The sequence below is a fragment of the Anomaloglossus baeobatrachus genome, chromosome 1 (genome assembly GCF_048569485.1).
Source record: "Anomaloglossus baeobatrachus isolate aAnoBae1 chromosome 1, aAnoBae1.hap1, whole genome shotgun sequence".
Lineage (NCBI taxonomy): Eukaryota > Metazoa > Chordata > Amphibia > Anura > Aromobatidae > Anomaloglossus > Anomaloglossus baeobatrachus.
This window is the reverse complement of record NC_134353.1, coordinates 285,869,220-285,895,681: the sequence shown is the minus strand read 5'-3', so window position 1 is coordinate 285,895,681 and position 26,462 is coordinate 285,869,220. Positions and strand designations below refer to the sequence as shown.

The 26,462-nt window shown below is 44.7% G+C and overlaps 1 protein-coding gene across 1 annotated transcript in view; it reads right to left on the bottom strand.

The window, feature by feature from the left end:
- Nucleotides 1–26,096, bottom strand: part of LOC142297304 (NACHT, LRR and PYD domains-containing protein 3-like) — a 131,510-nt gene extending 105,414 nt beyond the window's left edge. Inside the window, exons 1-5 of the mRNA XM_075341572.1 lie at nucleotides 26,058–26,096; nucleotides 25,709–25,751; nucleotides 21,011–21,268; nucleotides 16,877–18,572; nucleotides 8,136–8,222 (exon numbers count right to left, since the gene is read on the bottom strand). Coding sequence (XP_075197687.1) covers nucleotides 8,136–8,222; nucleotides 16,877–18,572; nucleotides 21,011–21,268; nucleotides 25,709–25,751; nucleotides 26,058–26,096 — 2,123 coding nt within the window. The remainder of the gene's footprint in view (nucleotides 1–8,135; nucleotides 8,223–16,876; nucleotides 18,573–21,010; nucleotides 21,269–25,708; nucleotides 25,752–26,057) is intronic.
- Nucleotides 26,097–26,462: the final 366 nt, after the last annotated feature.

Here is a 26,462-nt window from a genome sequence, read left to right as displayed (position 1 = left end):
TTCTCAGCTTCCTGGCCTCCCCTCCCCCTTAGTTCTTCTGGGCACTCCTCTTGTGGCAGCGCTAGGGATGGATTTTCATCAGCAGGCCAGGGCGGGGGACCCTTTGGCATGAATGTTGCAGGAGTCTTCCTGTGAGTATGCGGAGGGAGCAGATACCGGTCCACCATCTCCTTTGGGAAGTGGGCCTCTAGATCAGCCTTCAGCTTCCAGTATTCGGGGTCCTCCCCCAGCAGGGACTTCCTAGCAGGGACTTCCTTGGGCTGGGGAGCGGTGCCTGCTCTGACCTGGCAGGCCGGGGTAAATAATTGTACAGTCTTGTCTTGGCGGGCCGAGCCTGGTGTGGCAGCGGCCTGGTCTTGGCGGGCCGAGCCTGGCGTGGCAGCGGCCTGGTCTTGGCGGGCCGAGCCTGGCGTGGCAGCGGCCTGGTCTTGGCGGGCCGAGCAGGGCATCGCTGCGGCGGCCTGGATTGGCGTCGCAGCTGCGATGGAATCTGTGCGGGCCGGGCTGGGCGCTTCTGCGGCCTGGATTGGCGTCGCAGCTGCGATGGGATCTGTGCGGGCCGGGCTGGGCGCTTCTGCGGCCTGGATTGGCGTCGCAGCTGCGATGGGATCTGTGCAGGCCGGGCTGGGCGCTTCTGCGGCCTGGATTGGCGTCGCAGCTGCAGCCGGTCCTTGGCGGGCCGCACCTGCGGCGTGGAGGAGGGTCGCGGTGGCAGCCGGATCTTTGCGGGCCGGGCTGGGCATCGTTGCGGCGGCCTGGGCTCGGCGGGCCGCATCTGGCGTGGCTGCGGCCTGATTCAGCGTCGCCGCGCCGGGCATCTCTCCAGGGACCGCGGGCATGGCAACAGGGGTCGGGGCACTCGCGCTGACAGGGGCAACACAGGACTCACCCATCGGTAACATCATCGGGGTCTGAGTCGTCGCCGCTCGGTCTGGCACTCGTCGTGCGGTTCCCCTCTCATAGGCCTGAACCGCTGCAGCCATCTCCAGAAGCTCCGTACGTCCCTCGCTGATCTGCCGTACGACCCTGGCCTCCAGTTGGTCGCAAAACTGGGCAAGTTCCCGATACCACCAGGCAGCGGAGCCTGGTTCTGGGTCTCTGCGTTCAGACGCCATTTCCTCTGCGTCTCCTTCTTCTAGTAGCAGGCTTCTGGCTCCCTTTCTTTCCCGACGTCTCTGAACGCCTCCGCTCTCATCACTTGCGAGGCCAGGACCCTTCAGGGGATCTCTCGGTAGCCACACCTCTTCGTGGGCGGTAACTTCTCCCAGCGCGGGCTGCTGTTGTTTTTCAGCGCACTTTTCATGGTGGCAATATGGCGGCGCTTCCAATTTTCCAAGCGGACCGCCCAGGCACATGGTCACCTGTCTGAACAGGTCTAGTCCTTATCCTGTTCGTGACGCCAGATGTGTGGGGCCCCGAGGCTCGGTGTCGGTGCAGCGGTGCATTACCTTCAGGGACTCCACGCGGCTGGATCTCGTCACAGGTAGGAAATCCTCTATTTTGATTGTCGTGACGCCACTCTCAGAATTGCGGTCAGTGGGGACCGCCACTGCAGGTTAGGGGTGCCTGGGGCTGATAGTAGGTGCAGTCAGTTGTAATAGCCTCCTGAGAGTGAGGCATGCCCCAGGGTCCCGTGTAGGTGTGTGGAACTACAAGTCGCAGAATGACTCACACGCACAAGCAGGATGTCTTTCAGGGATTTTACTCACTGATGGTGGCAGGGTGAGTAACCCGGACGTAGCTGGGATGAACCAGGCTGGAACCAGGTGTCCTTCAGGCTGACTTATGAGGGTGGCTACCAACTCGCCTTCCTTAGCCCGTTGTGTTTTGGGGTAACCCCTGCTTGAAGCCCTGCTGGGGTCGCCCAGGGAAGTTGCTGGTGCCTCTCTCCCCTTCTTTTTGGCCCGTTTGCTTGTAGCCTGGACCAGGTCGCTCCGGCTGCTTGCCTCCTGTGAGCTATGGGCCCTCACTTTGGCTACGTGGCTGCGGACTCTGTGGTGTTGTCTTGGGGGTGTAAAGTGCCCCCTCATGCAGGTTTGGTAAAGGACAGGTGGATCTATCCCTGCACTGGGACCTGTTACCCGTTTGGGCCTGGTATCTCCCTGACAGTCTCCTTACTTTCCACTCCGTTGCTCTCTCTTTAGCTGTGTGTGGATTTCGGGCAGCACTACCAGGTGACCGTTCTCCCCCGTCGGTAGTCACTGCGCGTACGTTGTCAGAATTGTGTAGAGCTACAGGGTCTGCTTCTGCCCTCCCTGAACTTCACCACTCAACTGTCTTCGGCTCACTCTTCCCTCCTCTCCTGTTCTTGCCTACGTCACCTAGCAACCAGGCTCTCTACCACACCCCTCGAGTGGAGATGGAGGCTTCGCCCCCTCCTGGGATCCCCAGGGGTCCTCTCAAAGGTAAATGTGTGAGACCTGATCACTATGCGCCTGTGTAGTCACACCTCGGTCAGCCTTCTGGATCACCTGTTTTGTACTGTCCCCAGCATGGGTGCAGTACTCAGTGGTGCCTGACCAGGTCAGGGGCGCCACAGTGTGACGGGGCCTTTATCCACCAATCGTGAAGACCCCAAATGGTCTGAATGGGGAGCTCAGGGGTATAAGAAGGAGGTCTTTCCATTGCCCAGAGAGACTCTTACTACATGCTTACCAATCTAGGACCTGCGGATCCGATTGGCAAGCCATAACCTGGATTATAACACTATATGGACTTCAGCATTGAATGCAAGGATTCGGCTGTGATACCAAGGACTACCTAAGGAAGGAATTCAGCTTGGGACAATCCAGTCATCTGACTACAGACGTTTGCAGTCCTCAGCCAGCTTCCTAAATCTGGCGTTATTCCTTTCTCGGTGGGTGCCCGCCGAAAGCGGGGTGCTGCTGGATTGGAGTAAATAGCCCTGGAAGCTCTGAGACACGGACATTCTAATCCCTGATGAGCCAGCGGAAGAGGGAGACTCTGTTCCCTGTTACATTTGTGTGTTTTGCTGGTTATGTGTTATGTGCCGTTAATTGTTTGGGGATCCAATAAAGTCTTAATATTGTGATTCCCTCACCCTGTGTAGTCTGAGTAGTGTTCCGCCCACAGTTAAGGAGGTCGTGCGTTCAGTTGGGATGAGCCCTGAGCCATGCTGTCTTTCTAAAGGTGGTCGGGCCAGCGGACGAGAGCACCCACTGAGCCCCGTGTCTCCACAAGTGTGTTTGCACTTATGTTTGTTGCATATATGGGATTTTAAGAATTAATTTAATAAGTGAATTGTTTTAAAGGTTAATTTTTTGGATCACCTGGTATAATTTTGAATGGACCTTATTGTTTCATCTGAATAACCAATAGCACTTTTAGAAATGTAATTACTTAAAAAATTGGTGATGTTTTAATACTTATTTCACCCACTGTATATGTATAATCAGTCAATGTTAGGAATACCTCTGTATTTTGCAGACACTTGTATTGTCATCCTATCCGCCCTATGCATTTCTACTTTTCATGTTTTATCTATATAATGTTTTTGCAAACAATAAATATACTTTTATGCACAAAAACTCCACTATTATTTCTTTACTGTCCTTGGGTCTTTTCTCTGGATGTTGACGCTCTTTTATAACCCCCTTTTTTTTGTTCCAACATGACCAATTAGACATTACTACACCGTGTGCAGAATTATTAGGCAATTTGTATTTTAGAGGATTTTTTTATTATTGATCAACAACTATGTTCTCAATCAACCCAAAAGACTCATAAATATCAAAGCTTAATATTTTTGGAAGTTTGAGTGTTTTTTTTTTAGATTTGGCTATCTTAGGAGGATATCTGTTTGTGCAGGTAATTATTACTGTGCAGAATTATTAGGCAACTTAATAAAAACCAAATATATTTCCACCTCACTTGTTTATTTTCAACAGGTAAACCAATATAACTGCACAAAATTTAGAAATAAACATTTTTGACATGCAAAAACAAAACCCCAAAAAATTAGTCACCAATATAGCCACCTTTCTTTATGACGACACTCAACAGCCTACCATCCATAGATTCTGACAGTTGCTTAATCTGTTTATAATCCACATTGTGTGCAGCAGCCACCACAGCCTCCCAGACACTGTTCCGAGAGGTGTACTGTTTTCCCTCCCTGTAGATCTCACATTTTATGAGGGACCACGGGTTCTCTATGGAGTTCAGATCAGGTGAACAAGGGGGCCATGTCATTATTTTTTCATCTTTTAGACCTTTACTGGCCAGCCATGCTGTGGAGTAGTTGGATGCATGTGATGGAGCACTGTCCTGCATGAAAATCATGTTTTTCTTGAACGATACCGACTTCTTCCTGTACCACTGCTTGAAGAAGTTGTCTTCCAGAAACTGTTAGTAGGTCTAGGAGTTGAGCTTCACTCCATCCTCAACCCGAAAAGGTCCCACAAGTTCATCTTATATGATACCAACCCAAACCAGTACCCCACCTCCACCTTGCTGGCATCTGAGTCGGAGTGGAGCTCTCTGCCCTTTACTGATCCAGCCTCTGGCCCATCCATCTGGCCCACCAAGAGTCACTCTCATTTCATCAGTCCATAAAACCTTTGAAAAATCAGTCTTAAGATATTTCTTGGCCCAGTCTTGACATTTTATCTTATGTTTCTTGTTCAAAGGTGGTCGTTTTTCAGCCTTCCTTACCTTGGCCATGTCCCTGAGTATGGCACACCTTGTGCTTCTTGATACTCCAGTAACGTTGCAGCTCTGAAATATGGCCAAACTGGTGGCAAATGACATCTTGGCAGCTTCACGCTTGATTTTCCTCAATTCATGGGCAGTTATTTTGCGCCTTTTTTGCCCAACACGCTTCTTGCGACCCTGTTGGCTATTTGCCATGAAATGCTTGATTGTTCGGTGATCACGCTTCAAAAGTTTGGCAATTTCAAAACTGCTGCATCCCTCTGCAAGACATCTCACAATTTTGGACTTTTCAGAGCCAGTCAAATCTCTCTTCTGACCCAAAGGAAAGGAAGTTGTCTAATAATTAAGCACACCTTATATAGGCTGTTGATGTCATTACACCACACCCCTCCTCATTACAGAGATGCTCATCACCTGATTTACTTAATTGGTAGTTGGCTCTCAAGCCTATACAGCATGGAGTAGGACAACATGTATAAAAAGTATCATGTGATTAAAATACTCATTTGCCTAATAATTCTGCACACAGTGTATAGACCAATTGAGAATTACACCCTACATGCAGCACAGCGGAATTTTATGCAGCTCCACAATATATGATACAATCAATTATAAACACAGCTCCACACTGTGCTATATGCTGTACTAAATAATATAATGTGGAGCTGTGTATACTGTATATTATATAGTGTAAAGATGTGCCAGTCCACATCTCTAAACTACTGTATATACTATATATACGCACAACTCTTCATTAACCCCTTAATAACTGAGCCAATTTTGACTTTAAAGAGTTATTCCTATCTCCAGGAGTCTATCCCAATATGTAGTAGGTGTAACAATAATATTAGCAAATACCTCCAGTTAGAAATGTAGTATAGTTCTCCTGATATAGCCATGTCTATTACCTCATGTGCAGGGCATTGCAACTTAGGTATCCATGGTTACAATGACAAGCAACTGTCACTATATGAGTGGACAAAACCATGGATACCTAAGCTGTAATGTCCTGAACATGAGGTAAAAGGCATGGCTATATCAGGAGAACTATACTACATTTCTAACTGGAGGTATTTGCTAATATTATTATTACACCTGCTACATATTGGGGTAACAGACATGAGGTAAAAGACATGGCTATATCAGGAGAACTGTACTAAGTGGAGATATATTCTAATATTATTATTATTACACCTGCTACATATTAGAATGAGACCTTGGAGATTGGAATAACCCATTAATGACCAAGCCAAATTTTAGAAATCTAACCAGTGTAAATATATGTAGTGATAACTCTGGAACACTTAATCGGATCCCAGTGATTCTGAGAAAGTTTTTTCGTGATATATTGTTCTTCATGATAGTGGTAAATTTCAGATGATATTTTTTGTGCTTATTTGTGAAAAAATCAGATATTTAGTGAAAATTTTGAAAATTTCACAACTTTCAAACTTTTATTTTACAATACAGGACAGGATTGAACATAATTGTTTCTTTAAGGTAAACATTTTTAAAAAACAGGCAGGGAAATGTTTTACCTCACAAAAAGAATCAACTATGATCCCATTCCTCCCTGGCCCAGGAGGGATAAGACCATGTCCCTGTACAGTCAGACACAGCCACTACACAGTACATAGCAGGGGCACATTTATAAGATTACTAGCTGTAGTACCCGGGTGTTGCCCGTGATAGTAACTATCTCTCTTTGAGTTTCTGTCTGTCTCTGTCTGTCTGTCTTTGTGTGTCTATCTCTGTCTGTATCAGTTTCTCTGTCTGTCTCTGTATCAGTCACTCTGTCTGTCTCTCTCTGTCTCTGTGTCTCTATCTCTGTGTCTCTCTTTCTCTGTGTCTGTCTGTCTCTCTCTATCTGTCTGTCTCATTCCCTGTCTGTCTCCTTCCAGGGCAGTCTCTTTCCCCGTCTGTCTCTTTCCCCGTCTGTCTCTTTCCTGGTCTGTCTCTTTCCTGGTCTGTCTCTTTCCAGGGCTGTCTCTTTCCAGGGCTGTCTCTTTCCAGGGCTGTCTCTTTCCCCTTTTGCCTTTTTCCCAGTCTGTCTCTTTCCCACTCTGTCTGTTTTCCAGTCTGTCTCTCTCCCAGTCTGTCTCTTTGCCCGGCTGTCTCTTTCCAGGGCTGTCTCTTTCCAGGGCTGTATCTTTCCAGGGCTGTCTCTTTCACTGTCTGTCTCTTTCCAGGGCTGTCTCTTTCCCCATCTGTCTCTTTCCAGGTCTGTCTCTTTGCCTGTCTGTCTCTTCCAGGGCTGTCTCTTTCCATGTTTGTCTCTTTGCCTGGCTGTCTCTTTACCTGGCTGTCTCTTTGCCCGTCTGTTTATTTCCAGGGCTGTCTCTTTCCAGGGCTGTCTCTTTCCAGGGCTGTCTCTTTCCAGGGCTGTCTCTTTCCCCTTCTGTCTCTTTCCAAGGCTGTCTCTGTCCCAGGCTGTCTCTTTGCCCGGCTGTCTCTTTGCCCGGCTGTCTTTTTCCAGGGCTGGCTCTTTCACCGTCTGTCTCTTTCAAGGGCTGTCTCTTTCCAGGTCTGTCTCTTTGCTCGTCTGTCTCTTTGCCCGTCTGTCTCTCTCCAGGGCTGTCTCTTTCCAGGGCTGTCTCTTTCTAGGGCTGTCTCTTTCTAAGGCTGTCTCTTTCTAAGGCTGTCTCTGTGCCCGGCTGTCTCTTTGCTCAGCTGTCTCTTTCCTTGTCTGTCTCTGTCTGTGTCTGTCTGTTTGTATTTTTCTGTCTCTCACTCACACATAAGCGTCTTATACTAAGTTTATTTTGTTCCTATAGCAACCACTGACAGTTGCTATTAATAGCCCGTATCTCCCAGCTCCATTCAGATTAATGGAGGCAGGATTTTTGAGAGTAACTGTAAAGCGCGGGGTTAGTTTTTCTTGTCAAAACATAGTCTATGACGTTCCCTGGGTCACATGGGGCGTCTGTGCAAAATTACATGATTGTAAATGTGACGGTGCGGATTCCTTTAGCGGACATACACACATACACACACACACACACACATACATACACACACACATACATACACACATACACTGAGCTTTATATATTAGATCTCAGGACAGGAAAAAATTTATTAACACATCCAACTGTGGAAATTATTATTATTCCAAGATCTATTGAGTAAAATTAATTTTAAAAAATTAACTTTGTCTATGGCAAAACCCCTTTAATAAAATAGTAACTGATCTGCAGTTCTTTGCAGTCACCCTTACAAATTGAATGGACTGTGCTGATCAGTTCCTTTTAATAATTACATCCACTTAACCCGCAGCTCATATTTTTGGTGCATCAATTACATTCTATTGCATTAAATTTAAGCCATAAACTGCAAAAAAAAAATTACAATAGGATGACTAAATGTATACCAGAATTTTGTCTAATAAAAACCCCAGGAAATGTACATTTAATAGCTCTATAATTGTATTTGTAAATGGGATGTAACGCAATTATACCTACCCCAAAAGTTCCATTTTGCAGTCTGGAGACATTAAAATGTTGGAGAGAATTGTAATTGCTTCAATATTCAGATTATTTTCCCCAAGCCTAAGAATTCAAGTTACAAAATACAGATGTTAAACACTTCTTTTGAAACCATGCACTTTGTTATCATACATAAGTACATAAAAGTTACAGTTAGGTTCAGAAATATTTGGACAGTGACACAAGTTTTGTTATTTTAGCTGTTTACAAAAACATGTTCAGAAATACAATTATATATATAATATGGGCTGAAAGTGCACACTCCCAGCTGCAATATGAGAGTTTTCACATCCAAATCGGAGAAAGGGTTTAGGAATCATAGCTCTGTAATGCATAGCCTCCTCTTTTTCAAGGGACTAAAAGTAATTGGACAAGGGACTCTAAGGGCTGCAATTAACTCTGAAGGCGTCTCCCTCGTTAATCTGTAATCAATGAAGTAGTTAAAAGGTCTGGGGTTGGTTACAGGTGTGTGGTTTTGCATTTGGAAGCTGTTGCTGTGACCAGACAACATGCGGTCTAAGGAACTCTCAATTGAGGTGAAGCAGAACATCCTGAGGCTGAAAAAAAAGAAAAAATCCATCAGAGAGATAGCAGACATGCTTGGAGTAGCAAAATCAACAGTCGGGTACATTCTGAGAAAAAAGGAATTGACTGGTGAGCTTGGGAACTCAAAAAGGCCTGGGCGTCCACAGATGACAACAGTGGTGGATGATCGCCACATACTTTCTTTGGTGAAGAAGAACCCGTTCACAACATCAACTGAAGTCCAGAACACTCTTAGTGAAGTAGGTGTATCTGTCTCTAAGTCAACAGTAAAGAGAAGACTTCATGAAAGTAAATACAAAGGGTTCACATCTAGATGCAAACCATTCATCAATTCCAAAAATAGACAGGCCAGAGTTAAATTTGCTGAAAAACACCTCATGAAGCCAGCTCAGTTCTGGAAAAGTATTCTATGGACAGATGAGACAAAGATCAACCTGTACCAGAATGATGGGAAGAAAAAAGTTTGGAGAAGAAAGGGAACGGCACATGATCCAAGGCACACCACATCCTCTGTAAAACATGGTGAAGGCAACGTGATGGCATGGGCATGCATGGCTTTCAATGGCACTGGGTCACTTGTGTTTATTGATGACATAACAGCAGACAAGAGTAGCCGGATGAATTCTGAAGTGTACCGGGATATACTTTCAGCCCAGATTCAGCCAAATGCCGCAAAGTTGATCGGACGGCGCTTCATAGTACAGATGGACAATGACCCCAAGCATACAGCCAAAGCTACCCAGGAGTTCATGAGTGCAAAAAAGTGGAATATTCTGCAATGGCCAAGGCAATCACCAGATCTTCAATATAGTAATAATTCTGGCACACTGAAAAAATTCATGACATGTGGAACAATTCTTTGAATGCTAAATCAGTTTATTCGTGCACAAAGTTGACGATAATTCATCCAACGTTTCGACCGTACAATAATGGTCGTTATCAAGGATCAATTTATCTATAATCACAGGAAATATGTACAGAAAAAAAGAAATTAATACAAGGTATAACATCGATTGATGTGATTTCATACACAACATGCATCATAAATCTAGTCATGTACTGCACATAATAAACATGAGGATATGCAAAAAAAGGGAAAATTACATAAGATATACAGAAACCTATCCGGCTGAGAAAATGCATAATGATAATAATACGAGTACAGCAAGCACCCACCTATATCAACAATGCGAGGGTACACGTTCAAAGATAAATGGTCATCGCCAATAAGTATAATGGGATCAAAAAAATGTGATCCTAAGTATAAAATACAAAAGAAAACCACGTGAAACAGTCATCAAGGGACAATATCTTTTCGTTACATAACGTATCCACAAGCTGGTTACAAAAATTATGTATGTACCTCATGTATATGTCAGTCGACAATGAAAAGGGTGGTAATGACCACAGGACTTGGAATGACATGTATCAAAGGTTGTTTCTAAATGAAAATCAATGATAACATTATAATTAGGGTGTGCAAAGAAAGCATAAAATAGTTTTGACTAAGAGAAGCACACTACCTGGATTAATGGACAGTGACCATAGAAGCAACCGTTTGGATTATTCTGAGTCCCTCACTGAGAGATTCTCAGTTGCCTCCAACAAGCTAAATGCTAAAGATGAGAGATATGCCAGAACAGGAACATATATGAGATTGTAACATCAGTATAAGATACAATGAGCAAGGGGTATTAAGGATGAAATCTCCATATTACCTTATTTCAGCGTTATTAGACATGAGATATTAGGTACTATTTTCATAGGGAAAAAGGTGCGCATGTCCCTTTAAATTCTGTGAAAGACTATATAAAGAGTGTAACTCAATGTACAGGAAGTGTAGGTAGAAGAGCACTAGTGGAGACACATACCTGAGGTATATGAAACAACATGCAACAAGTTCCCAGTTGGAGTAAGGGGGAGAAAATCTGGGAGAAAGCATAGATCGGAATCAGTGGAAATATTATAAAGTGCCAATCAAAGTGAACCGTAGTATAACACATACCTGTAAGGTGCTGGCATTGGGTATAGGCCCCTGGACAGTGCGCAACATACCATGGCAGGGCAGCCTTATATAGTGCATACTGGTCAACACCATCAGTCCCACTTCCTAGAAGTGGAACGCAGCGTGCCGCCCGTGGAGCGCACGCCGCGCATGCGCAGTACCGTCACCAGCGCCGCGCATGCGCAGGGGGCGGACCATCGGGCAGCAAACAGAGGAGATGGTGGGAGGGCGTGGAAACCTAAAGGGGCGTGTGTATGACATAATCGGTGTGGATGAACAGTGAACAGGCCTGTGAATTGCATGCAGCTCGAGCGCTGCGCCTGGCTATTAGCACAACGCTCGAGCCGGGCACAGAACACAGGTCATAGTGTATGGCTTATATCAGTGTAAGGGAAAAAGGTATACAATGCCTATAAAGTGCCGGGTGACATGATTACCAGGTGAGGGAATAACGATGCTGGTGCCAGAGGGTGAGGGATCAGGTGGAGGGAGCCTAAAAACAAGAGGAAAAAATAGAGGCACCAGCATCGTTATTCCCTCACCTGGTAATCATGTCACCCGGCACTTTATAGGCATTGTATACCTTTTTCCCTTACACTGATATAAGCCATACACTATGACCTGTGTTCTGTGCCCGGCTCGAGCGTTGTGCTAATAGCCAGGCGCAGCGCTCGAGCTGCATGCAATTCACAGGCCTGTTCACTGTTCATCCACACCGATTATGTCATACACACGCCCCTTTAAGTTTCCACGCCCTCCCACCATCTCCTCTGTTTGCTGCCCGATGGTCCGCCCCCTGCGCATGCGCGGCGCTGGTGATGGTACTGCGCATGCGCGGCGTGCGCTCCACGGGCGGCACGCTGCGTTCCACTTCTAGGAAGTGGGACTGATGGTGCTGACCAGTATGCACTATATAAGGCTGCCCTGCCATGGTATGTTGCGCACTGTCCAGGGGCCTATACCCAATGCCAGCACCTTACAGGTATGTGTTAAACTACGGTTCACTTTGATTGGCACTTTATAATATTCCCACTGATTCCGATCTATGCTTTCTCCCAGATTTTCTCCCCCTTACTCCAACTGGGAACTTGTTGCATGTTGTTTCATATACCTCAGGTATGTGTCTCCACTAGTGCTCTTCTACCTACACTTCCTGTACATTGAGTTACACTCTTTATATGGTCTTTCACAGAATTTAAAGGGACATGCGCACCTTTTTCCCTATGAAAATAGTACCTAATATCTCATGTCTAATAACGCTGAAATAAGGTAATATGGAGATTTCATCCTTAATACCCCTTGCTCATTGTATCTTATACTGATGTTACAATCTCATATATGTTCCTGTTCTGGCATATCTCTCATCTTTACCATTTAGCTTGTTGGAGGCAACTGAGAATCTCTCAGTGAGGGACTCAGAATAATCCAAACGGTTGCTTCTATGGTCACTGTCCATTAATCCAGGTAGTGTGCTTCTCTTAGTCAAAACTATTTTATGCTTTCTTTGCACACCCTAATTATAATGTTATCATTGATTTTCATTTAGAAACAACCTTTGATACATGTCATTCCAAGTCCTGTGGTCATTACCAGCCTTTTCATTGTCGACTGACATATACATGAGGTACATACATAATTTTTGTAACCAGCTTGTGGATACGTTATGTAACGAAAAGATATTGTCCCTTGATGACTGTTTCACGTGGTTTTCTTTTGTATTTTATACTTAGGATCACATTTTTTTGATCCCATTATACTTATTGGCGATGACCATTTATCTTTGAACGTGTACCCTCGCATTGTTGATAGAGGTGGGTGCTTGCTGTACTCGTATTATTATCATTATGCATTTTCTCAGCCGGATAGGTTTCTGTATATCTTATGTAATTTTCCCTTTTTTTGCATATCCTCATGTTTATTATGTGCAGTACATGACTAGATTTATGATGCATGTTGTGTATGAAATCACATCAATCGATGTTATACCTTGTATTAATTTCTTTTTTTCTGTACATATTTCCTGTAATTATAGATAAATTGATCCTTGATAACGACCATTACTGTACGGTCGAAACGTTGGATGAATTATCGTCAACTTTGTGCACGAATAAACTGATTTAGCATTCAAAGAATTGTTCCACATGTCATGAATTTTTTCAGTGTGCCAGAATTATTACTATATTGATTGTCTACGATTTTTTCTGGGCACCTACTTTCATCATTGTGAGCCAGACATATTCGCTTATTAAATCACCAGATCTTAACCCAATTGAGCATGCATTTCACTTGCTCAAATCCAGACTTAAGACGGAAAGACCCACAAACAAGCAAGACCTGAAGGCTGCGGCTGTAAAGACCTGGCAAAGCATTAAGAAGGAGGAAACCCAGCGTTTGGTGATGTCCATGGGTTCCAGACTTAAGGCAGTGATTGCCTCCAAAGGATTCGCAACAAAATATTGAAAATAAAAATATTTTGTTTGGGTTTGGTTTATTTGTCCAATTACTTTTGACCTCCTAAAATGTGGAGTGTTTGTAAAGAAATGTGTACAATTCCTACAATTTCTATCAGATATTTTTGTTCAAACCTTCAAATTAAACGTTACAATCTGCACTTGAATTCTGTTGTAGAGGTTTCATTTCAAATCCAATGTGGTGGCATGCAGAGCCCAATTCGCGAAAATTGTGTCACTGTCCAAATATTTCTGGACCTAACTGTATTGTTCTTGGAACTGAAATTTTGGTTGATTTGCTTCTCAACAATATTAAGTCTATTTGAAGACAAATAAAAGTAGAACAGTATGTCAAAGCCTGTAAAGTAACCTGAGAACAGGTAGCTAGAGAGGGTGCAGTTTCCCTTCCTAGGTTAATGATCAAACAGGCACATTCCTATTTTCTCACATTGTATGCTTTTCCACTCCTGAAAGTATTGCTTCTCTGTTGGTAGCACATACACATCAAATAGCTGCTGGCCGAACATTTTGGTCCAATCCACTGATCTACTCCCCATACCCATGCACACTCGGCTTAACTTGTGATCACATAGATCTGTCATTGAGATTCAACATATCCAATTCTTCTATCTCCAACATACACATTAAATGATTGGTCTATTGTACTAAAATTGACGGGTTCAGTCAATAATATTTTAATGTGTGTGGCTGAAATGAATAATTGATAGATTATTCTTAGGCGGGCTTTGCACACTACGACATCGCAGGCCGATGCTGCGATGCCGAGTGCGATAGTGCCCGCCCCCGTCGCAGCAGCGATATGTGGTGATAGCTGGCGTAGCGAAAGTTATCGCTATGCCAGCTTCACACACACACTCACCTGCCGTGTGACGTCCCTGTGGCCGGCGACCCGCCTCCTTGTTAAGGGGGCGGGTCGTGCGGCGTCACTGCGACGTCACACGGCAGGCGGCCAATCAGAGCGGAGGGGCGGAGATGAGCAGGATGTAATGTGTGCTGCCGCAGGAGCGAGGAACAACATCGGACCATTGCGTCAGCGTAATTATGGATTACGCCGACGCTGTACCGATGATACGATTACGACGCTTTTGCGCTCGTTAATCGTATCATCCAGCCTTTACACACTGCGATGTCGCATGCGATGCCGGAAGTGCGTCATTTTCAATTTGACCCCACCAACATCGCACCTGCGATGTCGCAGTGTGCAAAGTGCCCCTTAAGCTGGTGTCACACATAACGACGACGACAACGACGTCGCTGCTACGTCACCATTTTCTGTGACGTTGCAGCGACGTCCCGTCGCTGTCGCTGTGTGTGACATCCAGCAACGACCTGGCCCCTGCTGTGAGGTCGCCGGTCGTTGCTGAATGTCCAGCTTCATTTTTTGGTCGTCACTCTCCCGCTGTGACACACACATCGCTGTGTGTGACAGCGAGAGAGCGACGAAATGAAGCGATCAGGAGCCGGCACTGGCAGCTGCGGTAAGCTGTAACCAGCGTAAACATCGGGTAACCAAGGGAAGACCTTTCCCTGGTTACCCGATGTTTACGCTGGTTACCAGCCTCCGCTCTTGCTGCCAGCGCCGGCTCCTGCACTGTGACATGTGGCTGCAGTATGCATCGGGTAATTAACCCGATGTATACTGTAGCAAGGAGAGCAAGGAGCCAGCGCTAAGCAGTGCGCGCGGCTCCCTGCTCTCTGCACTGTGACATGTAGCTGCAGCACACATCGGGTTAATTAACCCGATGTGTGCTGCAGGAGAGCAAGGAGCCAGCGCTAAGCGCGACTCCCTGCTCTCTGAACTGTGACATGTAGCTGCAGCACACATCGGGTTAATTAACCCGATGTGTGCTGCAGGAGAGCAAGGAGCCAGCGCTAAGCGCGGCTCCCTGCTCTCTGAACATGTAGCACAGCGACCTTATGATCGCTGCTTCTGCTGTGTTTGACAGCTAAGCAGCGATCATAACAGCGACTTACAAGGTCGCTGTTACGTCACCGAAAATGGTGACGTAACAGCGACGTCGTTGTCGCTGTCGTTTAGTGTGACACCAGCTTTAGTATTAGCCATCAATATTAATTCAGTTGACTGATCAGTTGTTTAAAGAGACTGTGATTGGGTAGGACTAGAAAAAGGGGTTCGGACTGGCAGTAGTTTTTTTGTTTCATTTATTTAGACCTTTGAAGGGCATTTTAATATTCAAATAAGTTAATATTGCTGATTTTTCCTTTAACTGCAGCTGGCATACAATATGGCAATATGTATTATTTTACTACAGGTCTATTTCAGCCTCATACCTGCAATGCAGAGCTCATCAGGGTCTGACAAAACCCAGCAGCTCCTGCTCCCTCCCAACATCCAGTGATCATGTGATTGCTGGTTAGGAGGAGAAAGCATTGGTAATGTGTCACGCTCTCCGGGTCCCCTGCTCTGCTCCCCGGCTCACCTGCCACACTCCCCGGCTTCCCTGCTTCTCTCCCCGGTCTCCAGCCTCCATTGCCTGCGGTCTCCAGGCGGCCCGGTCCCCGCTCCCGGCGCCCGTCGGCTACTCAGCCCCAGCCCGGCTCTCCTGCTTCCTGCTCACCGCTCCCTGCCCTGGCTTCTGGCACCCGGGCCGCGCGCATGCGCATTAGGGCGCGCGCGCGGTCATTGACCCTTTCTTAAAGGGCCAGCGTCCACTGACAGGAAATTGAGCACACAGGTACAGGGTATAAAGGGGTTTAGTGTCCAAGTGGGCGGGGCCTGTTCTTCATGTTTCCCAAGCTAGGAGTCAGGTCTCCTTGTCCCTGTGATATACTCACCTCTCTCTCTTCTAGAGCCGATCCTGCCTCGCCATCCGGTCCTGCTGATTCCCGAACGCTGACTATCTGCCATCCTGTCAGTCCGTACCATCCCTGATCCCTGTGGTGACCCGTCCTCACGCTCCATCGGTTCCGGACTCCGCCTGACAACATCTCGGCCTCCGAACCTGAGCTCCGTCACCCGGACTACCATCAGTGACTCCGTGGTCCCAGGGACTTCTGCATTCTACTCTTGTACACGGACTGTCCTGCTACCCGTAGTGCTCCGGCTACCGGACCCCTTGCCTTCATCAAGGAGTTCGGCCCAGTGGATCCACCTCCTGGGTCTGCCCGTCCACCTGGCCCTTACATAATGCTTCCTAATCCGTATACACAGAGTGCTTACATGCTTGTATATACCATGAGAGGAACTCAGAGATGGTTATGAACCATCTCTCCCCTTTCTATTTGGCGTTCACCATATCTGACAACAAGTTTACTATTCCTGTAGCTGCACAATCTCAGTGTAGTTGTTGAGTCTGCAATAACATTCTCGAACATCATAGTAGAGTCATGTGGATCGGCCCTGGTCTCCATTACTTTTTTGCTGGTGGCCACAAGGTTCACATTACACCACTGACATCAGAGGAGGTGATACAGTAACATTTTAGCATTTCACAACTCCCATGCATAGATTGCAACCGCTAACTCTTTTTTGAGTGCCAAACATGGATTAAGAGCCCATTTTCTCCCAATATAATGGGAACCAAGGAATTGCTATGCTGTTCATTTGTCTATCAATGCTGATGCCACACACAGAAAAAAATTCTGGGGAGCATGTCGAATGGTATGCTATATGCAGTCTTCAATCCACAGCTGTGTACTCTTGATTTAAAGTAAATGGAAAGTCATCTACTTACCATAATTTCTTACACCGATGAAGATAGGGCTGCAACTTTTTCAAGTAGCCTGCATCTACATGAGAAGCTGTGAAGTCAAGTTCATCAATATCCATGGGAATAAGGTCCAGGAAGTACGCCAATACATCAAAGTCGATGGGTGAGAAAACATTATCGCTCAGGTTAATACGTACCACTGATGGTGTTATTCTACCGGCTAAGCTACTCAACTGCTGCTCAAACAAACAATGAAGTAGATGTAGAATGTAGCAGCCGGACTCACAGTGCTCAACAATTGCCTTCACTAACCATGATGTGTAGATTTCAGACTTTTTGCTTTCACCAACATTCAGATGTTTTGAAAGAATACCTTGATTTCGCACTGATAGCAATCCTGAAAGAAACCTAAGAAACAAATCCAAATATCCAGATCCAATGCCTAGATGTTTCTGTACACCGATATCCATAATGTCTTCCGTAATATTCTCTTCAAAAGCGTAATAAAAAGCTGCAAAAAATTCCTGTATGGTAAAATGGGTAAATGAAAACACATTTTCCATATAACCTAGCTCCTGTACACATGTGGTATCAAGAAAACTGTTTACAATGTCTTTGGGAAGTTTATGAAACATTTCAAGGTCTTTCTCATAAAATAAAGTTTCATGTTTCAGGAGTGATTGATAGGCAATCTGGCCTAAACCAAGAATCCCACGTAATACAGCTCCATCTTTAGAGCTGTAGACTTCACGTGAATGATGTTTCAATAAAACTAGGAGGTAATGGCAGTAAATGTCAGTCATTGTTTTTGGACGCTCAATGTGAAGATTTGGAATTCCCTTCAGAACACTACAAACTATCCAGCAAAAAGCTGGGATGTAACATAGTGTGAATAGAAAGTGGTTTTCCTTCACCACCATGAAGTGTTCACTACCTACTTGCTTGTTTTCAAAAAATTTTTGGAAGTATTCTTCAATTTCAGTAACAGAGAATCCAGTAATTATCACAAAACGTTCTATACACTCAACAGGTATGTGATTTATGACTGTTGGCCTGCTCGTGAGTAAAACCGTAGCATCTGTAAGAAGTTCTCCTTTTATTAAGCTGCCAATTAGCTGAGGTATTTCTGCTTTTTCGTCTGGATCAAACACATACTGCTCAAAGTCCAGTTGGTTATAGGACTTGAACTCATCGAATCCATCCAAGATCACTAAAAGGTTCTGGCTGTTTTTGAAAACATCATTTAACATTTGTGACAAATGTCCATGTTTTTTACATATTACTTCCCTCAAAGTGATTGGCGTATTAATTAAGTTGAGATCTCTGAAAGTGAAGTTCAGCACAAAGTCAAAATTTTGATATTCCAAAGCATTCGAAAAATCCAACAAGAGTTTTTGAACAAAAACAGTTTTCCCAATTCCTGCTACCCCACTCACGAGGATTTTCTTTGGTGTCCTTCTTTCATTTATATTATCAAAAAGCTGGTGAATTTTTAGCTGACACTTGTCTTCCTTCTTGTTTTGAAGGTGAATTCGTTGTTGGCCAAATGTCAGTAGCTCATTTTTCTTTATTTCCAAGCTGTAGTGTCCATTCACAAGTAGAAGATTCACAAAATAATCAGAAAAGTAGAATTTTTTTCCATGCATACAGTTGTAAAAGTTAATGCAGTCACTTCTACGTACCAAGACCTTTTTGTGTTTCTCTATAAATTTAGAATATTCTGAAAAGAAAGAATTTGTTGTTAATTTTCCGATTTACTTTTCTAATACAAATATTAAAGAGGTCAGAAAATTACTTTTCTAAAGTTCCAACTCTCCAGTTATTTTAAATTGTTTGTTCACTGAAGTCAATGCCTTAAAATAGTGTCCCCTTCTATATGCCCTTTACAAGATCTACTTCTTCAGGAAACCAAAGGGAAACTTCTCAGCTAGCTTTTCATTCCTCTACAATGCCAGGAGACGTTAAAGAGTAACCATAGTTTTAATGTTTATTTAATACATTAATAACATAGGAAAATAAGCAGCTTTGTAATATATCTTATCAAAGAAATCTGCTTCTTTCTCTGCCAGAATTGATCAGACATCATCAAAATTCTCAAATCTGAGATAAAATCTGAATTCAATGAGGACTTTCCCATAATGGATACATTGGAATCACTGTGACTGGCTGCTCAGAGTTCAACAGCCAATCACAGTAATCATAGCTACAGAGGAGGTTTGGTGATGAGAGTAGGTGTCCTGCCTTCAGACGCAGCAGGCACCTTCCTTTGATCATTATGGCTGAAGCCACGGTGAGTGTAGGTTTACATCATAGGTTAGGATCTGACCGTGACGTAAACTTATCTCAGAGGTCGGGAAGGGATGAATAAAGATTGTGATAGGGAAAAAAGTACACAAAATCCAGATTTAAAGGGATTATGTCACCAGGTTTTTGCTACCTCATCCGAGAGCATCGTATTGTAGAGACAGAGACCTTGATTTCAGCGATGTGTCACTTTCTGAGCTGTTTGCTGTCATTTTGATAAAATCAATGTTTTCTCTGCTGCACCTCTAACAGTTAGATGTAGCGTACCATGGGGCCCTAGGGTACTCGTCACCGGGCCAGTGGTTCCTTTTGGTAGCTGTGACTGACCTGACCCAGTTCCGTGACCCTGTCGGCTACATGAAAAACAAACAACAAGAAGATGGGGATGGAAAGAGAGTGATGGGCCCCTGGGAAGAGTATCACCGGTTGTAGCGGCGACTGAGGTCCCAGCCTCCTCCGCCGCCGACCCTTCCTCCGACTAGTCCTCTCCCAGGGGCAGTACTGGATGGGGAATGGGGATGCTTCGCAGTGCCACCCGCTATATGCGGCCAGGAATTAACCGCCACTGCACAGTCTCTCTCCGGGGCAGATGTTAGGTGCAGCCAAGATGTTATCACTCCCCTTGGGTGGAGCGGGGTACCCCGGGAGGTTGGTGAGAACGGGGGTGGCAGTCCACAGGAGCACCAGAGTGCAGGGCAGCGGCAGTTACTCACAGAGTCACCAGATGTGGGTTCCAGTCACTTTACTTACTGGCTCAGTTGGTATCACACCCCGGATGCTGGTCCTCGCCATCAGAGACTCCAGTCATTCCCAGGCAGGTTAGAGGCTGGATCTGGTTTGGTAGTCTGTGACCTTTCTCCTCCATGCACAGCTCTGTACTCTCCCCAGGTCCTGGGCCATATGGCTGGCAGCCTGGGCCTCTTGTAGGTCAGACCTCTATCCCATTCCCCAGGCTCCCTCTCTGCTGCTGCCCCCAGAACTAGGGCTCTGTACCTCTCTTGTACTCAGTCCCATGCTCTGGCGACTACTCTCTTCTGGTCCACGATTACAAGTACCGGGTCCCGTCTCTCTAGGTGTTACTGGCCCCAGCTTAGTTGTGCTGTCTGTTTGGTGTTACATCCAGACAACTCTGCTCTGCCTCCCTGAAGACCTGACAGCCTCCCTTCAGGGAGCTACACACCGCGCATCTGCTCTGTCTCGTGTCCAAGCTTGTTCTCCTTGGCTAAAAGTGTCTCTACTCCTAACTGCTCATGCCCCCACTTTTGGAAGTTGCTATGGCAACCTGGGTCTGCTAGGAACTAGCTAAGTCACTTCCTGACTGTGTTTGTAGAAACATTGTTAACCCTTTCCTAGTGACTGCTTCTCCCTGCTGTATGGTGGTGTGAGGTGTGTCTAAACTTACCGGGCCAGCCTCTCCCTGCCTGTGGAGGATATAATGATATACCCTGTAGCGAGGAGTCTCAGGGGCGCTACATATACAGAGCTCATGAATATGCTGGACTACCCGGCAGCACACCAAGTAGCCCTCTAATGATAAATCACTGATTAATCAGCAGTAGATTATCAAAATTACACTAAGCTGCCCAAAAAGTGACATATCGCTGGAATCAGGATCTCTGCCCCTACATTATGCTGCTCTCAGATTAGGTGACAAAAACCTGGTGACAGATACCTTTAAAAAATAAGTCATTTTCTGATGATAGCTTCCAGTTAATGATTGACATAGAAAAATAGGTGAATGTTACCATTATGTGGCCCATGTGAGTCAATCATAAATGTAGAAACAAAGAATCTTTTTCTAAATACGGTATTTGTCTATTTTTACATTTTTAATTTAAAAAAAATAATACTCACCACTTGTATTGATTATTGGCTTACCAGATGTTTTGACTTCTTGAAAGAGTTCACAAAATAATGAAGCATTTTTTTCTCCGAGACAATATATTATATCTAATAATTTTCTCACTTGTTTTCTGGGCCCCCCTTCATAGGTTACTTCTTCATAATCATCCCTTGAGAGTAACTGTTTCTGTAGAGACCGATCGAGAATAGAGGCGATGTAATATTCCAGTTCATTCACCAATTCTGTTCGATATCTTTGTAGAAACACAAGTGGAGGGAACCTAGAAATCCATAAAACAAGGAGTATACCATGAAATCACCATATCAAGCTTCTTACATGACACAGACTAACAGCATCTCTTCTCTTTATTATATAGAAACATCATCCCCAAATAAGTTTCATTTCCCTCTGCCTCTCATTCTCTTTGTTATATATAAAATGCTGTCCCCCAGGTACAATATATTGAAATATTAGTCTATTGTTCATAAAGCATTAATATTAGTCCACTTAAATTCAATTATATTAAAGGGGTTGGGACAATTTTTTTTCTTAAATGTATATATTTTGGGTGAAAACAAATTTTTGCCCTTGGGTTTTCTTAAAAAATTGGGTATTGTTGTTTGCTTCTACTGTACATTGCTCTTAGTTTTGCTACACATTCAACTTTGATGTGGTCTGCAGTCATATCCCTACACATTCAATCTTGATGTCGTCTGCAGCCATAATTACTGCTTGCCCACATTAGCATTTAAATCGGACCAGTGAAATGTGAGAAAATCTCACATTGCTCTCGGACCGATGTTAGTCAATGAGGCAGAGCAGATCTGCAATTTTTTTCTTATGCTGATCGCAATTGGCAGCTCATATTGGTTCATTTGAACCCATACTATGTATGTGTGTGAAACATTGGACTGCACTGGTGTCATCCGAGTGCAGACTGATAAATGCAGAGACAGACAATGGAGAAGATGGAAACATTTATCTCTCCTAATTCTCCTCACTTGTGATCCGAATCTTGAAAGCAAGAGAATCAGAGCACAGTATAATGACACTTGGCTCACGCTCACAGCAGAGTCTGACCCAAGTGTCATTAACATATTGTCGCTGATGCTCTCGCATCAGATCTTATACACCAGTGTGACCCCCAACCTTAAAGCGTAACCATCATTTTCATTTTTGTTTCATAAATCAATAGTACATGTGAAAATAAGCAACTCTGTAATATATATTATCATAGAAATCTGCTTCTTTCTCTGTTTATAAGTCATTATCAAAATTCTCAAATGTGAGATAAAACCAGAATTCACTGAGGACTTTCCCTTAATAAAGATAGGAGATGGATACATTTTTATGTAGACCAGAGGAGGAAGGCGCTAGAGGCAGAGCTCCTCTCCCTTCTAGCTACAGTGCTGGCCAAAAGTATTGGCACCCCTGCAATTCTGTCAGATAATACTCAGTTTCTTCTTGAAAATGATTGCAATCACAAATTCTTTGGTATTATTATCTTCATTTAATTTGTCTTCAATGAAAAAAAAAAAATTGTCATAAAGCCAAATTGGATATAAATTCCACACCAAACATAAACAAGGGGGTGGACAAACGTATTGGTACTGTTTGAAAAATCATGTGATGCTTCTCTAATTTGTGTAATTAACAGCTCCTGTAACTTACCTGTGGCACCTAACAGGTGTAGGCAATAACTAAATCACACTTGCAGCCAGTTGACATGGATTAAAGTTGACTCAACCTCTGTCCTGTGTCCTGTGTCCTTGTGTGTACCACATTGAGCATGGAGAAAAGAAAGAAGACCAAAGAACTGTCTGAGGACTTGAGAATCCAAATTGTGAGGAAGCATGAGCAATCTCAAGGCTACAAGTCCATCTCCAAAGACCTGAAAGTTCCTGTGTCTACGGTGCGCAGTGTCATCAAGACGTTTAAAGCCCATGGCACTGTGGCTAACCTCCCTAGATGTGGAAGGAAAAGAAAAATTGACGAGAGATTTCAATGCAAGATTGTGCTGATGATGGATAAAGAACCTCGACTAACATCCAAACAAGTTCAAGCTGCCCTGCAGTCCGAGGGTACAACAGTGTCAACCCGTACTATCCATCGGCGTCTGAATGAAAAGGGACTGTATGGTAGGATACCCAGGAAGACCCCACTTCTTACCCCGAGACATAAAAAAGCCAGGCTGGAGTTTGCCAAAACGTACCTGAGAAAGCCTAAAACATTTTGGAAGAATGTACTCTGGTCAGATGAGACAAAAGTAGAGCTTTTTGGGAAAAGCCATCAATATAGAGTTTACAGGAAAAAAAAAAGAGGCATTCAAAGAAAAGAACACGGTCCCTACAGTCAAACATGGCGGAGGTTCCCTGATGTTTTGGGTTTGCTTTGCTGCCTCTGGCACTGGACTGCTTGACCGTGTGCATGGCATTATGAAGTCTGAAGACTACCAACAAATTTTGCAGCATAATGTGAGAAAGCTGGGTCTTCCTCAGAGGTCATGGGTCTTCCAGCAGGGCAATGAGCCAAAACACACTTCAAAAAGTACTAGAAAATGGTTTTATAGAAAGCACTGGAGACTGCTAAAGTGGCCAGCAATGAGTCCAGACCTGAATCCCATAGAACACCTGTGGAGAGATCTCAAAATGGCAGTTTGGAGAAGGCACCCTTCAAATCTCAGGGACCTGGAGCAGTTTGCCAAAGAAGAATAATCTAAAATTCCAGCAGAGCATTGTAAGAAACTCATTGATGGTTACCGGAAGCGGTTGTTCGCAGTTATTTTGGCTAAAGGTTGCGCAACCAAGTATTAGGCTAATGGTGCCAATACTTTTGTCTGGCCCATTTTTGGAGTTTTGTGTGAAATGATCAATGATTTGATTTTTGTTTCATTCTCTTTTGTGTTTTTTTCATTGCAAGCAAAATAAATGAAGATACTAATACCAAAGAATTTGTGACTGCAATCATTTTCAAGAAACTGAGTATTATCTGACAGAATTGCAGGGGTGCCAATACTTTTGGCAAGCACTGTAGATAGAATCTTGTAGCAGTTCTCATCTCCTATCTCAGTAATGGGAAAGTCTTCACTGAATACAGATTTTACATAAAAATTGAGGATTTTGATACTGACTGATTCATTTTGGCAGAGAAAAAAGATTTCTCTTATAACATATTACAAAGTTGCTTGTTTTCATGTGTAATATTGATTTAAGAAAAAGAATTTTAAGCGATGCTACTAGTGATGAGCGAGTACCAAAAAGCTTGGGTGCTCGAGGCTCGGGCCGAGCATCCCAAGATACTCGTGTACTCGGCCCGAGCACCGAGCCCAATGTTATCCTATGGGAGACCTGAGTAGTTTTCTGAAATGACCCCCGGCAGCATGTAGAAGCCCTAAAAATGTCACAAAAGTCTCAGAAGAGTGCTCAAATGACATGGCAACAGCATGGGGAAGACCCCTTGAAGCATTTATCACTCAAAAGTCAAATCTAATAAAATTTGCTTACTTTTTGCACACAAAAACTCTTGGTTCTCTTGTATATGTATCATGCTTTTGAGTTTGTGCCAATTGTGGGGGCTTTTACCATATTATCCCCACTTACAAATACGTTGTGCTCTTTGGAGCGTCTTTCTGATAGCAACTGAGGTGAGTAGCGCGATCAGCTGCTGTCAGTCAGGTAACTCACGGCCACCGCTGGATCCAGCGGTGGCCGCGATTAACCTCAGTGACAGCTCAGCTGATCGCTATACTCACCTCAGTTGCTGCATGGAGCTGACCGGTGCGGCGGTGAGTAGCACGATCAGCTGAGCTGTCACTGAGGTTACCCGCGGCCACCGCTGCATCCACCGCTGGATCCAGGTAACCTCAGTGACAGCTCAGCTGATCGCGCGGCTGTCTTCAGTTGCTGTGTGAAGCTGACAGGAACGGCGGTGTATTCTGCAGCTCCTGTCACCTTCATGCAGCACAGCTGGATGCGACGCTGGAGGACTGTGGAGTACGCCGGACATGGAGGGTTTGTCGCGGTTAATAAATTGGTGATGAGGGACATTGTTATTGTTTTTTATTTCTAATAAAGGATTTTTCGTGTGTGTGTGTTTTTTAACTGTAATTTACAGATTAATCATGGAAGGAATCTCGGGGAGACGCCTTACATGATTAATCTAGGATTTAGTGGCAGCTATGGGCTGCCATTAACTCCTTATTACCCCGATTTGCCAACGCACTAGGGTAAATCAGGAAGAGCCGGGTACAGTCCCAGAACTGTCGCATCTAATGTATGCGGCAATTCTGGGCGGCTGCTGACTGATATTGTTAGGCTGGGGGGCTCCCCATAACGTGGGGCTCCCCATCCTGAGAATACCAGCCTTCAGCTGTATGGCTTTATCTGGCTGGTATTAAAATTGGGGGGACTGCACGCCGATTTTTTTAATTATTTATTTATTTATTTTACTGCACAGTATAGACACACCCACCGGCTGTTGTGATTGGGTGCAGTGAGACACCTGTCACTCAGCGTGGGGGTGTGTCTCACTGCAACCAATCATAGGCGTCTGTGGGCGGGGAAAGCAGGGAATATGAGATGGCTGTGTGCAGAGCACAGCGCGCCCGCCGGTATAAAGGCTCGGTCACGCTGTGCGGGCCGGCCAATCACTGCAATTCCACAACTAACAGGACTGTGGCATTGCAGTGGTCTGCCAGCCAATCCCTGCATGAGGGCTGGCTCTCAAAAGAGCGCCAACATGCAGGGATGAAGACTACGAGTACAGCACGAGTATCGCGAAATTACTCGGTACCCGCCGAGTAGCCCGAGTACAGTGATACTCGTGCGAGTACCGAGTAGTAACAAGCATACTCGCTCATCACTAGATGCTACTCTTTAAGCTAAGAGAAAGTCAGATAAAGATAAGATTTACAAATTCCTTGTCATACTGTCATAAATGGTTGATGGATTTTCAGTTAACTCATTCAGCAACCAGCAAAAGACAGAGGCTATGGAAGGTAAATGGTGCAAAAGTTTTAATAAAACCCAACTGCAAAAATGTTTCTTTAGACCCAATTACTGTCACACCGAGTTTTGCAGAAACTTCGCTGACTGTCATGGTGGCATTGTTCTCTGTTCAGATTGCAGATTCTGACACTCCGCCCGATGGTTTCTCTGGTGTCTGGGATCAACACAGGCAGACATAGGGGTCAACCTCCTGTGTGCTGATTCATAGGCAGGCTAGCAAGAGTAAATCTCTGCTGGTCAGCTTGTTAGGCTCCTGTGATCACATGTGGTGGGGAAGCCAATCACATCTGCTCCCCTCGTCTCCCATTTATGCTGGATGAAATCTTCTACCCATGCCAGTTATAGGTTATTCCATGTTGGTCAGTGAGCTTTTGTGTCCCAGACTTCCTGGTGAAAATGTTGCTTTTGCTTGGTGCGGGTGTGGATTATACCTCTTTTGTTTTGTACTTCCTTCTTG